The 14,983-nt window shown below is 39.7% G+C and overlaps 1 protein-coding gene across 1 annotated transcript in view; it reads left to right on the top strand.

Moving 5' to 3' along the window:
- The window catches only part of Dnai4 (dynein axonemal intermediate chain 4), a 63,759-nt gene that overhangs the window by 34,907 nt on the left and 13,869 nt on the right, over window positions 1–14,983 (top strand). The window contains exons 8-11 of the mRNA XM_051188281.1: window positions 4,411–4,601; window positions 8,966–9,186; window positions 12,561–12,647; window positions 14,477–14,628. Coding sequence (XP_051044238.1) covers window positions 4,411–4,601; window positions 8,966–9,186; window positions 12,561–12,647; window positions 14,477–14,628 — 651 coding nt within the window. The remainder of the gene's footprint in view (window positions 1–4,410; window positions 4,602–8,965; window positions 9,187–12,560; window positions 12,648–14,476; window positions 14,629–14,983) is intronic.

Raw genomic sequence — 14,983 nt, 5'->3', positions numbered from 1 at the left:
ACTTCTTTTCACATATATGTATGTGTGTGCATGTGTATGTGTGCATGTGTGTGAGTGAGTGTGTGTGTGTGTGTGTGTGTGTGTGTGTGTGTACTACTCTAGTGTGAATGGAGGTCAGAGGACAAATCTGGGTGTGGGTCCTCACCTTCTAACCTGTTTGAATCAGTCTTGTTATTGTTTGCTACTGGGTATTCTGGGCTAGCTGCCTTTAAATTCGAGTATTTAGAAAATTACATCTGCCATTATGTTTTCTGATTTGTTTCATTTATTTGTTTTTTACTACCTTCTTGATAGTTAATATATTTTAGTTACCATTTAATTTACGTGTGTGTGTTCTTCAGTTTATCTTTGTATTCTTTGTCTGCATATTGCATTACATACACATAACTTACCCAAAGTCCACTGATGTCACCATGTTACCAGTTACCAGTTCAACTTCTATGTTTGATGGTTGTTTTTTTTTTTTTTTTTTGAGGCAAGATTTTGTTATGCAGCCTGGTCTGCCTGAAACCTGTGAGTGTGAGATGTAGACTGGCCTGGAACTTGCTATTATTTCTCTGCCTTAGCCTTCTGAATCCTGGGATTATAGGCTGGCACTCTTTTGTTTATAATGTTTGCCTTGTATATTTCTTCTAGATATCGAGGAAGACATTTATATTTAGAACTGCATTAGATGATACAATTAATTCTTCAGTCACAAATATCTCAGAAAAACTAAAGTGTATTTGTCATACACACTTTTATTTCATTGGTGTGTATAGGTGCAATATATATGTTTAATTGTGCATATACATCCTCCTGTGCACATGTAGGGTCAAAGGACAACTGAAGTTGTCATTCTTCAGGTGCTATCCACTTTATTTTTTGAGACAGAATTTCTTTCTGGTTTGGGACTCAGCAGTTTGGCTGGACTGTCTTGGCAGTAAGCTGCAGGAACCCATCTCTCCTGAGTTAGCAGTGAGAGCCACTATAGCCAGTGGCTGCTCCTGCTGCTGCTGCTTCCTTAGGCAAGGTGTCACTATGTAACCCTGGCTTGACTGGAACTCACTATATAGACTAGGCTGGTCTCGGAGACCCACCTACCTCTATGTCCCAAGTATAGGGGGTCTGTGTCTCATGACTTTGATTGGGGGGTAGAAGCCCTGATTTTAGATAGGAGCTCACTGTGTAAACCCATGTGTCCTCGACTTGACTTGTCTTCCTCAGCCTCCCAAGAGCTGGGATGACCTGCATGCACCAGACTCAGTAGAAGACCAGGGTGTGTTAGTCTGTTTACCTGACTTCCTGTGGCACTGAGGGGTGTGAGTGCTGAACTGGGCTGAGCACTCCAGCTTCCTTCATCCAGTATGGCTAGAACAGATAGATTAGCCTCATTACCTACTCAACCACATAGAGCATCACTGACATCACAGAATAAGCACAGTTTTTATTATTGCTAGAGAGTCATAAAATGTCTGATTCCCAACTCATGTCAGCGTCAGTGAGGAGAAGAGAAAACCAGTTAATGCCCAGTGTCTGAGAAATCCTGGGCTCCCCAGCTGTTCATGTGTGGCATTGCCATGTGTGGTAGGAGTGAATGTTCCTGTCCTCTACTGTAGCTTCTCTGACACCACACATGATGGCAAGGCCACGTGGTGAGGATGGAAGGCAGGCCATCACTTGGCCTTTGTGCTCCCTCCAGTTGCGCGGTACCTGCTACAGTTGATGGGCTGCCCTGTGCACAGGGGGAGCAGGCTTCCTGTGGGTGTTTCTCTTTGTGTTCTGTGTGTTACCAAGTTGCTGTCTTTGTTTGTGGTGTGTCTTGAATGTATGGATCACCGCTGTGGCTGTGCCTGTGGCTGTGCCTTTCCTTGGGTTTCAAGGACCCTAACTAATCTTACTTCTCTTCTTCTTTCAAGAGCTCTTTCAGTTTGTCTTCTGTATACTTTTCTCCCCACCCCCTTTTTTTAAAGTTGGGTTTAATGTAAGAAATAAAGAGAAGTATATGCCATCTCCACAGAGGTTTTCACTCTAGCAGTTTACTAGGCGGTGTGGTAAGGATTACCATGGTGTCCGTATTAGAATTCTGTAAAAGAACAGAACTGATAATTTATTACTTACTTTTCTGCTGCTGTGATAAAACACCATGACCAACATATACATATAAAGGAAAGCATTTAATTGAGTTTATGGTTTCAGAGGGTTAGAGTTCATGATGGCAGAGCAAAGTCATTGTGGTAGGAACAGCTGAGAGTTCACATCTTGATCTACAAGCAGGAGGCAGAGAGAGCACACTCATGTCACCATTCCTTTGAAACCTCAAAGCTCTCCCCCCCCCACTGACAAACTTCCTCCAACAAGGCCACAATGCATAATCCTTCCCAAGCAGTTCCACCAACTGGAGACCAAGTGTTCAAACATATGAACTCACTCTAATCATCACACTGTAGATGTGAAGATAGTGATATCATTTATGAGATTGTCTTACAGAGTGTGGTCCATCAATTGCTGTCATATACTGGAAAGGCTATGACTGCATTAGTCGTTCAGTCTATGAGGCTCAACAGTCCTAATCTGGTGCTGGACACCTAGAGGATTCCTTCCTGCTGATCCTTAGTTTATACATTGGGGTCACAATGAAGTTGGTGCTAATGTCATGAAGGAATTTCACAGCAGCAGGGTAGATGAGCATGTCAACAAGAATTAGGGCAAGCAGGAAAACAAACAAACAAACAAAAAACCCCAAAGTTTCCTTCTCTTATGTCCTTTTATCTGGGGTGCCAGCAGAAGGTGCCACTCACATTTAGGATGGGTCTCCCTGCTTCAGGTAATCTGACTGAGAAACTCATAGGAATGCCTTAGCAGTTTGTTTTACTTGCTCCAGATTCAGTCAGTTTAACAACCAAGATTGTTCACCACAGTGCCCCAAACTGATACACATTCCCCAAAATCTGTGACTACACTACCTTGCAATGAAGGAAAGAGGTTTTATGTTTTGTTTTGTTTTCAGACATGATTACAAATTTATCTTCATAATCTGGTTGTCCAATCTAAACATATAGTACTAAAAGGGTCAGAAACTTTGTCAGTTGTCAATTGAGAGCAGGTGAAATGACAGAAGAAGGTCTGAGAGGCACAATGTTGCTGTCCTTGAAAATTGACCAAATCTTTTGGGTAATTCTTAAAAAGGTTGAGAAGCCAAGAAAACAATTTCTGTAGTGCCTCTAAAAAACAAGTCTCATCAACTTGTTTTTAGTTCAATGACACTGCATTCTCTAACAAAAAGAATTTAAGATAATCAAATTGCATTATTCAAGCCATGTGATTTTTATAGCAGCCAGAAAAACAATAAAGCATTAGTACAGTATTCATACACACACACAAATAATCAAATCAGATCTTTTCTGAAGATGGATACTCACTTTATTTTAATGTGAACAGTAAAGTACAGAGAATTACTGCTATGATTTGAATGTGCCCCACCCCCAAGTTCATCCGCTAGAAATTTAATCCTGAAATTTATCTACAAGTGAGCTTCGGGGACAATATTGGACTTAGATGGCATCATGGAAATTGGGTTCCTACTTCAGATTACTACTTTTATAAGAAAACTCATCTGAGCGCTCACGTGTCATATTTCTGGTCACGTGATGCTTTCCATCATGCAGTGGTTGACCAGAAGGCCCTTACCAACTGTAGCTTCTTGGCTTTGACCTTTCAAGCCTTTGAAACTATAAGAAACACATTTCTTGTCTTCATAAATTACCTAACACATAGTGATTTTTGGATATGCTCATAAGTGTTCATGGATATGTTCATGTTCATGAGTACACATGTATATGTGCATACATGTCTGTAGATGTTAGAGGACAGCCTCTGGTGTCATTCCTCCTCAGACACCTTGTCTTTTAAGACAGTTTTTCACAAGGCCCTGAGGACTTAACCAATGGAAAAACTTTCCAGCCAGTGAGTCCCAGGAATCCACCTGTGTCTCCCTCTCTAGTGCCGGGATTCCAGCTGCCACACCCAGCTTTTTACATGGGTCCTGGGGACTGAACTCAGGTCTGCATGCTTGCACAGCAAGAACTTTATCAACTGAGCCATCTCTCCAGTTCCCTAAGCTGTAGTTTTCTGATAAACTACCAGGTAATGGACTAACATGTATGCATATTACCTCAAGATTAATACTGCCTTTTCTCTGAAAAACAATTATTTTCTGTTTTTGATGGTTAAGAGTTCCACAATTAGTTATATGTTTGCATTGCACTTTCTTTGGGCATGAAAGTTTCAATAAATGACTATTGAAGGTGTGGGAAATGGGAAGAAGACAGAAATTATAAAATATAATTATAAAAATATCTTTAAAATTCATGAACTACCTACTACTACTTGGCTCTTTTGTAAGTGAGTTGTGTTTTTATTTACAGATAGTGAAACTAGTTCCTTAATGGATATAGAAAATGTAATTCTTGCTAAAGTTCATGAAGATGAAGAAGACCATTCAGAGGCAATATTAAAATCTGAGAAGCTTCAACAAGACTTATTTTTCATGGAAAGGGTTTTAATGGAAAATGTATTTCAGCCAAAGCTTGCAGCCTACCGTCAACTCCCTGTTTTAAAAGGTATTTTTAAAAAATAATTATGCTTAGACAAATAATTAAAAAAAATAATTGTACTATCAAAAATTTTAAGTGTAATTTCCACACTAATTACCACTTATTAAAGAATATGTTTATGTAATTTAAATCACTTACTCACTACCTATCAAACATATGAGTAGCACTAGAGTCCAGACTAGGGAGCCCACAGAAGGATTGTCCCTCAAATTGAAAACTTCAAAAGCATTTTTGTCCTTATTTTCTCCTTGTTCCTGCATCAAATTAGGTACTTGTTTTTTATAGTGTTTTCGTGTTTAGTCTCCCTTTTCACTGCCTTTAACTCTCAGGTTCTGACTGTTTCAGCATTACTCCCTAATATTAGTGGCAAGGACATTCTTCCCATTCTCAGTACTATAGATTTCCTATTATCTGTTCACAGAGTATTTTATTTTAGCAATTTACAAATTTATTTTTCGTTTGATCCTTGTACAAGTTCTGCTGCTGAGCTATATATACCTCTGGCTATACTTCTTTCCTCAATACTTTTTGGTTTGTTTGTTTGTGTTTTGTTTTTTGGTTTTTTTTTTTTTTTTGGTTCAGTTTTGTTTTTTTTAGAAATTAATTCAGCCTTTTAACTCATGGATGAAATGAACTTTCTAAAGGTAATATTGTGAGTCATTTTATTCCAAGTTTAATTCTTTCTGCTAACTTACCCTACCTTGCAGATTACTCCTAAACCCCTTATGGCCACTGAATGCTCTGACTATTCAGAGCTTTTCCTTTGCTTAGGGTCAGCTACATGTCTTAGAGTATGTTGTTCTGTGTTGTTCCAGACATCTATCTGGAATAGATCTGGCCAGAGGCTGTCATTGTATTATTTGGAAGTTTTTGGAATTCTGAGACCAATGATATCTATCTATCTGTCTGTCCATTCCTTTCTCTGTAATGTCTTTTCCTATTGTAGTCCCAATTTTCATGAACTCTTCTTGGATCCTCAAATCAAAGTTAATCTCCTATGTGAGTACATCAACAATTAGATTACAAAGTTATATATGTGGCAAATAGTTATAAACTTTTTGCTGGAGAAAGCTAGAATAATGTTTTAAAACCGTGGTCCTTTTTCATGTAAGGTTGCTATTTTACAATGTATATCACGTACACTGTTCCATTCTACATCTAAAGAGTTGTATAGTTGCAATTTAAATTACTGTAAATATTGACATTTACAAAGCTAAACTGTTAGTATAATACTTGTTTACTAATTAAAATAACAGCACAAATATTTTAATGGGTACACTTTATATAAATGGCATGTTTATATTTAAACTGTTTTTTTTTAACATGTTTAGAACATTAAGGAAGTTACATAACTACTACCCTGACCAACACAGAGAATATATCCATGAACCATGAAGATTATCTTGTGCTGGTTGCATGCAAACATCACCCACCCCCTAGCAGCAGTTGACTTTATCTGTGACCACAAGTTATCTTTCCCGGTTGCGGTACATCATTCAAGTGTATTCCCATGATAAGTACTGTTGTTTGAGACAGTGAGATGACTAATCGGGTAAAGGCACTTGCCACCAAACCTGAGTTTTATTCCTCAGAACACACAGGGTAGAGAAAACTGACTCTTGTGTGTCACCTGGTTCCCATACACAGGCATACACACACATGTGCACATGCACACACACACACACACACAGAGAGAGAGAGAGAGAGAGAGAGAGAGAGAGAGACATAATAATAGAAAAATGAAAACAAACAAGTTTAGATTCTCTCACCATTCCCGATGTTGAGATCCACCTAGATTGGTGTGTGCATAAATGGTTGATTTCTTTCTCAGTGAAGTGCTTCAGTGCATGAAAATACTATAATTTGTTTACTCAACAGTTGATGGGTCTACATTGTGTCCCATTTGAGGTTTCTGACTGAGTCTTTTGGCAGGTATATTTCAGTTTCTTTTGTGAAGGTGCCTAGCACTGGGAAGCATCTACCCAATTTGGGTGGATGTGGGTTTAGCTTCATTTTAGGGACTGTGAAATATTTTCCCAAGGAGTCATATTGTCTTACATTTCCATAACCAGTATGTAAGAGTCCTGGTTTCTCCAAATGCTCACTGTTGATACTGGCTATACTTTAAAAAAAACTGTATAATCATATATTATAAACAACAAGTTTCATTACATCTTATGTATGTATATTATGTATTTGTGTCATATTTACCCCCACTACCCTCTCATGTCACACACCCATTGATCACTTTCCTCTTCCCAAATAGCAGTTGCCTGTTACAAGGAAGGAGGAATCATGAAGTCCTACTCCTTCATGAGGATCTATATGATATTAATAGTTTCTAGGGAGACAGAGATTTTCATTAATATAGCCACTGGTAAACATACTCCTGTATACAATACATTGCCTATGTAAGTAACTTTAATTAAATCCATTGGTATTCACACACACACACACACACACACACACACACACACACACACACACAAATTGGGGAGTGGGGAATGACAGTGCTTTTAATGTTGTCCTAATGATTTGAATGCCGCATGCTTGTAGTTAATTTTGGAATTTGTGTACTTTTCATTTAGTATTCCACTAGGTCTTTTGCATATACTAAAATTTTGTTATCTTATTCAAGATATTTGTGTGAGTGTGTGTGTGTGTGTGTGTGTGTGTGTGTGTGTGTGTGGTGTGTACATGCTGTGACATGGCAGGGGACTGTGACAAGGCACACATGTGAAGGTCAGAGGATAGCTTTGTGGGGTCAGTTCTCTCATTGGTCTTGGGAATCAAACTTAGGTTTTTTGGCTTAGTGGCAATTGCCTTAGCCTTTAAGCCATCTTGCTGCCCCCAATGATGGTATGTGTTAAATACTTGTTAGGTACAAAAGAACAATTTTAAAGAGGAATGTTATGTTGGAATCGAGTAAAAGGAAGATAGTATGCAGTTGTAACCACTGACTATCAACGATGTCAAAAGAATAAAGGAAATACATAGGAAAGTAATTGGTAAGGAAAGAGGTGAAGCAAGGCTTTTTAAATAATCATAAAGCCTAGAATATTCACTATATCATTGAAGGAGCAGAACAAAGTTGAAGAACTGAGACTTTACACTTTACTATTACGCCATAGTAGTTAAGACAATGCAGTGTTGGTGATAAGATAAACAAATAGGTGAATTAACAATCTAGAGATCTTAGAAGCAGACCTCTAGTCAAATGATCTTGGGGAAGACAATACAACAGGGGGGAAAAGGCAGTCTTTTCAACAAGCAGAGTTAGAACAAAAGAGAAATCTAGCCACAGACCTTAGAAAAATAGCTGAAATATATTATAGACTCCAACATAAAATGCAAAAATTCTTAGAAAATATCACAGGTGGAACAATAACCTTGGGGGTTAAATGTTGTTTGAAGTAAAACTACCCAAACACAATGCCTCAAAAAATAATTGATGAACCAGACTTCCTTAACATGTGCTCTCTGCAGTCTGAAATTCCTTATATACCTCTCTAGCCTATGCCACCATCACCTAGTCTCTATGGCTTGTGGCTAGCTTTGCATTCTGATTCCCAGTCAAGCTTTATTAAATCATAAAAAATATATCACCACACAAAAAAGAAGGCTACAACTAACATAAGAAAAACAATATACAGTAAGTATAATAATTATGTACAATATATACAGGTAATAAGTATATCAACATTATCTAGTCCAGTTGCGTTTGACAAATTTGGAAAAAATACTCCATTATCTATTCTACCTTGGTGGGTCCAAAGTCTTATACCTAATTTATTCTCTATTGTAATTCAGATTATCAAATTATCTTTTAATGTCTCTCCACTTTTTTACTTTACACCTCTTTAGTGAGGTTTTGTTTTGTTTTGCTTTTTGAGTCTGGTCAACAAGGAAAATTATAAGTATAACTATATAGTCTTCAACTCCCTCAGAGACCAGAGAAGGAAATAATATTAGCTGAGTAAAGAGGAAGTATGAGCAAATGACTTCCAAAAAGAAAAAAAAAATGTGGAAATGACAGAAACAGCTGGCTGTCCACATTGGTTTTCTGATCTTCAGCTTGAACTCCAATATCAGTCTCTGGGTTTTTTTATTTTTATTTTTATTATTCCTCTTACAATGAGGCTTGGTTTGCATTTTCAAGGCAGCAGCATTCTGATGCACTACTCTGGTGCATTCTCCTACTGACCAGAATCTCTGCTGTCAGAAGGCTTCAGTAGGTCTTGGTTACCATTCAGGTGCCCTGTCACTTTGACTGTGTATTTCAGTAGGCCTAGAGGTGTTGTGTCAGCGACAGAGAACCTAGTCAGATTCTTTGGTGTGGAGAGCAGTACCTGTGTTCGATTTAACTGCAGAGCATGAGCCTGGAGAGCCTGAAGAAGTTTTGGAAGAAGAAAGTCATGAGGAAATGGAGGAAGAGGTCAAGAAGGATGACGAAGAAGAAACGGAACTGGAACTAGAGATAACCACAGAGCAGTCGACAATACCAGCCAACCTGGAACGGCTCTGGTCCTTCACCTGTGACTTAACCAAGGGCCTCAATGTGAGCAGCCTTGCCTGGAATAAAGCAAATCCAGTAAGTCACCAAACACCCTAACAATTCCATCCTAGCATTTAAAAAACAGTTCTTTTGCCAAATTTCATTTATTATTTTGTGTGTATGGTGTGTGTGTGTGTGTGTGTGTGTGTGTGTGTACAGGCTAGCTGGCCAGTGAATGTCCAGATGATTCTCCACCTCTGGAATTACTAATGTGATCCATCACTTCAGTCTTTTTCTTTGGGGGGGGGGGTTCTGAACACTGAACTCGGGTCATCAGGCATGTGCAGAAAAAGCTTCTACTTACTGAGTCATCTTGCTGGCCTCACTGGCAAATTCTAACATGAAGGGTTTTTGTTTGTTTCTTTGTTTTTATTCAGCCATGGCCAAAGGCTTTAACCTGCCTACAGAGGAGGCCCAACTTAACATCAGGGCAGCCATGACAGGCTAACAATACTGGGTCTAGGACTCACCCTTGCAATAACCAGGAAAAGCCACAGACTGTATCCTGCCGGGGACTGATTAGAATTGAGACAAATACTAGATGCTGCAGAACATTAAGATTGGGTACCTAACTTGTATATAGTTTGCCAGCTTCCTGGCAGCAACCCCAGCACCAACCTCTGTTTGACAAGACTCCTGCTGCCCCACTCCTGTCCAATCAGGAGTTCAATCCCTGTCTGAATCCTTAAAAACCTTCACTCCTTAAAAACCCTTCCATAGCTGAGCTCAGTGCTCTCCCGGATCCACCCTGATGTGTCAGAGCAGAAGGAGAGCCCAAGCTGGAGCTTGCAATAAAGGCTCTTTGCTTTGCATATGAACTTGGGTTCCTGGTGGTCTGTGGGGGGCTCATGACATAGGCATAACAGCTATAACAGCTAGCTTTAAAATGCCTCTGATTTGTGATCTAAGTTGATCTTGTCTCTTTTCCCTTCTCCGGTGGGGGTAGAGGGGGCTTGTATTGGGAGCACGGGGTGGGGGTGGGGGGGAAGGGAGTTAGGAGAAAGCGAAGGCTAGAGGAGGGGGGGAGTCATGAGGGATCAGGAAGATTGAGTCAGGGGAAGAATAGAGGAGAGCAAGAAAAGAGATACCATAATAGACGGAGCCATTATAGGTTTAAAGAGAAATCTGGAAATGTCCAGAGATCTACAAGGATGACCCCAAGTAAGATCCTAAGCAATAGTGAAGAGGCTACCTTAAATGCCCTTCCTCTATAAGGAAATGGATGGCTACCTTATATGCCATCCTAGAGCCTTCATCCAGTAACTGATGGAAACAAAAGCAGACACCCACAGCTAAGCACTGAGCTGAACTCCTGAAATCCAGTTGCAGAGAACAAGGAGTGATGAGCAAAGGGGTTAAGACCAGGCTGGGGAAACCCACAGAAACAGCTGACCTGAACAAGGGGGAGCTCATGGACCCAGTCTGATAACTGGGAAACTAGTAAAGGACCGACCCCGATCCCCTGAACGTGGGTGTTAGTTAGGAGGACTGGGCAGTCTATAGGGCCCCTAGTAAGGGAATAGCATTTATATCTAGTGTACGAATGGCCATTGGAAGCCCATTCTTCATAGAGGGATACTCTCTCAGCCTAGACACATGGGGAGGACCTAGGCCCTGTCACAAATGATGTGACAGACTTTGATGATCCCCATGGAAGGCCTCTATGGAGCAGGAGAGGAATGTGGTGGGGGCCAGAAGGGGGCATGGGAGGATAGAAGGTAGAGGGAACTAGGGTTGATAAATAAAATTTTTCTAATTTAAATTAAAAAAGGAAAAAATTACTCTGAATGAAGTTTATGTTTGAAAAAGCAGAAGAGGCAATAGTTATTTTTTTTCACCTCACATATAAAAACACATTAGCATCTTTAAGAGTGTGCTTGGCACATGGTACCACCCATGTCTTCATCAGATGATGTGATATGTACTAGAAAATATGAGTACCAAAATTTATGTATCTACATTTTTCTTCCCCTCCAAGCAGTCATATTTGAAAGGGTGTGCTTAAAGCAGTGATTGCGCCAATGTGCAAAACGTTTATGGAATTCCTCAGTAATACTATTTGTGGTACTATTAAATGCAGAGGCAGCACTTTGTATGTGTCAGAAACTAAAGATTTTAGGAAAATATTTTATTTTTATTCTTTTAAGGTGCGCGTGTGTGTGTGTGTGTGTGTGTGTGTGTGTGTGTGTGTGTGTGTGTGAATGTGTGTACTTGAGTGCAATGTCCTAGAAAACTGCTCCCCTGGAGCTGGAGTTAGAGGTGTTTGTGAGCACAGTTTGGGGCCTGGGAACTGAACTCAGGTCTTCTGGAAGAACACTACATGCTCGTAAGTGCTGATCCATCTCTCTAGCCTCGTGCTAACTCACCTGTATGAGTCGGATCCACCAGAAAGCACGTATTTATATTAAGATTCTTAACAGTAGCAGAACTATAGTTATGAAGTATCACAGAAAAAAATTGTGTTTGGGGGTCACTACAACATGAGGAACTAAATGTATTAAAGGGTTTCAGCATTAGGAAGGTTAAGAACCACTTAGAACTAGGAACTGATTTATTTGCTTTTAAAGGGAAATAGTTATAGAGTAACAAAACTGACTGATGTCCTCTTGGGTTTTATGAAATGTTCCTGAAAATATTCCCCAACTATCAACTCCAAATATCATTTCAGGAGTGACTATCTCTGTAGTTGGTTGTTTTCTAACTCTTTTGGCTCTTTGCTTTCTTGTTCTTTGGGAGGCCCTCCACCCAGCTCCCTAATAAATCACACATGGAGCCTTATTCTTTACCAATGTCCAACTGTGGCTTGGCTTGTTTCTAGCCAGCTTTCCTTATTTTAACTTATCCCATCTACCTTTTGCCTCTGGGCTTTTTCCTTCTGTGTATCTTATTTTCACTCTTATTCCATGACTGGATGGGTAGTTGGGTGGCTGGCCCCTTCTTTTCTCTCTCCTTGATTTTCTCTTGCTTTCCAATCTCTCTTTTTATCCCTCTATTTATTCTCTCTGCCTGCCATCCCCAACCATCTTTTCTCCTGCCTTGCTATTGGCTGTTCTGCTCTTTTTAGACCAATCGGGTGTTTTAGACAGGCAAAGTAACACAGCTTCACAGAGTTAAACAAATGCAACATAAAAGAATGCAATACATCTTTGCATCATTAAACCAGTATTCCACAGCATAAAAAAGTAACACATCTTAAAATAATATTCCACAACATGTATCTTTGGAATAGATACTTAGTGTAGTTTGAACTCAAAGCATTGTACATACTAATCAAGCACTTTACCACTGAGCTGCAGCCCCAGCCCTCGCCCTCTGTTTTACCAGTATTTTTAATAGTTCATTAGTAGATATCTTTATGCATTTGCTACTATTTCCTGCCATCCTTTCAAGTGTCTTTTTCTGGTTTTCAGGATCTTTTGGCTGTTGGCTATGGAAATTTTGGATTTAAAGAGCAAAAAAGAGGAATGGCTTGCTGCTGGTCAATAAAGAACCCTATGGTAACCCAAACAGGAATAAGAATATTTTTGTCTCATTAAATGTTGACAGGGTTTTTGCTCAATGTGTAGTTGTATATAGTGATTCAGCAAAGTCCAAACTATTTTGCCAGTCAAGACTTTCCACTTACTTATGTGTGTTCACATGTCTAAATGCCTACGTGTGCAGGTACACATGCACTTGTGTGTGCATGTGTGTATGTGTGAATGTATGTAAGTGTGTGTGTGTGTTGTGAGTGTATGTGTGTGTGAGTGTATGAGTGTGTTCAAGTGTGTATGTGTGGTGTGTGTGTGTAGGTCAGAGCACACTGTCCTGAGATTGTTGACCCAGTGCCATTCACCTTCTGTTTTTGAGTCAGGGTCTCTCACTGTCTTGGATCCCCTTGTCTCTGCCTACCAATGCCAGTATTAAAAATACATGCCACTGGAACCCAGCGTTTCCCCATGGCTTCTGGGGATTGAATTCAGGTCTTCTTACTTGAAAAGACAAGATCTTTAGCAACAGAACCATCTCCCTCATCCTCACTGTTTTCTTTAGTTTAAATTCATAATAGTTACAGATTGTTCTTGTTTTACACGGGGTGAAGGGAAATCACTCATGACTTCACACAGTGCATCCCAAGCATCTTTTATTTACTGGGTCATCACAGCTAAGTATAAAGGAACCTGTAACTGAAGACCCTTTGGGGGAAAAAAAAACCACATGTAATCAAGGGGATCAGTAATAGGAATAGAGCACTCTATTCAGCCAGTAGAAAAAGAGTTAATAATCTGAGAAATAATCATATATTTTTAATTTAAAAAGAGAAGGTATTTATTAAAAAACATTTAAACAAATATTTGAGCAAACATCTAGAGGAAGAGACTCAGGCTAAGATAAGACACCCAGGTACAGTGTGGCCTTCTCATGGGAGAGCAGTCATTACATGTCTTAGCATCAGCCATAAATACCATTTAATAATCATATTTTTCAGAAAAATATATTAAATCAAAGAATCAAGCCAGTAGGTAACCCTATCAATAAATCTAGATATCTAGCTACCCATAATTCTAGCCTAATAACAGTATGAAATGTGTAAGGAGAAAGGTTAAGGATGACAAATGGGCTTTTAACTAAATAGCCCTGCTCCATCCATCTACTGCTGTGTAGCTTTACATTTAATTTAACTCAGAAGTGAAATGTGGAGCTGAAAACATGGAGGGTTAAAGAGCATATGCAGTGAGTAGCCACAGTCCGTCAGGCCATGTGGTTAACACACAGAAGAGTAGGCTAGTTAAACAGCGGGAGGGGTGGCAGAACCCATCATTGGTAACATGTCTCCTTTTCCACACAGGGATTAGACAGAGGAAAGGATTTAGTCCAGCCAGGACAGAGTGGTCAAAAAGGAACAGATTGGAGAGTATGGGAGGATTTTTTTTTCTATTTGCTTTGTAGAAATAACGAAACAATCCAGGTTTCTAAAGCAAATGGCAGAAGACGAGTGATCTGCTTGTAGCTCATTATGTACTTCTATCAGGAGGGAACTATGTGCTGGCCACATTGGACCCTGCTAGACGATTACCAAGTGTGACAGCTTATACTGAAATCTGTGATGTATTTATAAAGCCATTGAGGACTAATGCTTTATAGTAAGTCAAGGAAATGACTGTTTGAAGATTTGTTTTCACGTTTGCTAGAAGCTATGGCCAGGAGTAACTGAAGGCAGGCAGACTAACTTTTCAGGTTCCCCACCCCAACCTACCCCACCCTCGGCTCAAGACAGCCTCAGCTGCCATCATAGGCTGCCTTACTCTGATCTGTAAAAAAAGGCTTAGAACATTTCCCCCCACAGTGGCCAGAGCGCATTTATCAGAGTGCATATGGAGTTACCTCTGTGGACTTTTCAATCGGCACACCTAACCTGCTAGCAGTTGGCTACCACAATGGCACGGTTGCCATTTACAACGTACAGAGCAGCAATAACACTCCAGTTCTGGACAGTAGGTGAGAACCCACCGAATAGAAGAACAAACAAGCAATGCATGCTTGCTTGTTTTTCCAGGAACATTTATAAGAGCGAATGCTTTTACTTTAAGTGAATACTCTGTTCTTACTGAGAATATAGTGCCATTGTTTTCAAAATGTTGAATGCTTCTTCCTGATGCCTCCAGCTGGAGGATTTCATACTCCTTACCTCCTTCGTACTCTTCTCTGCCTACCTTACTAACAAACTTGTTTTAGTGGCTTATGGATATTCTTAAACTATTGCTTTGATATAATTTCCTCTTAAGAAACTTCATTGTTTTCTTTTGTGTACCCCATGCACCTTAATCTTAATGCTAACCATACTACACAGACT

This window comes from Phodopus roborovskii, unplaced genomic scaffold, assembly GCF_943737965.1.
Source record: "Phodopus roborovskii unplaced genomic scaffold, PHOROB, whole genome shotgun sequence".
NCBI lineage: Eukaryota > Metazoa > Chordata > Mammalia > Rodentia > Cricetidae > Phodopus > Phodopus roborovskii.
Note: the sequence above shows the minus strand (reverse complement) of the source record. Positions and strands in the feature narration are given on the sequence as shown.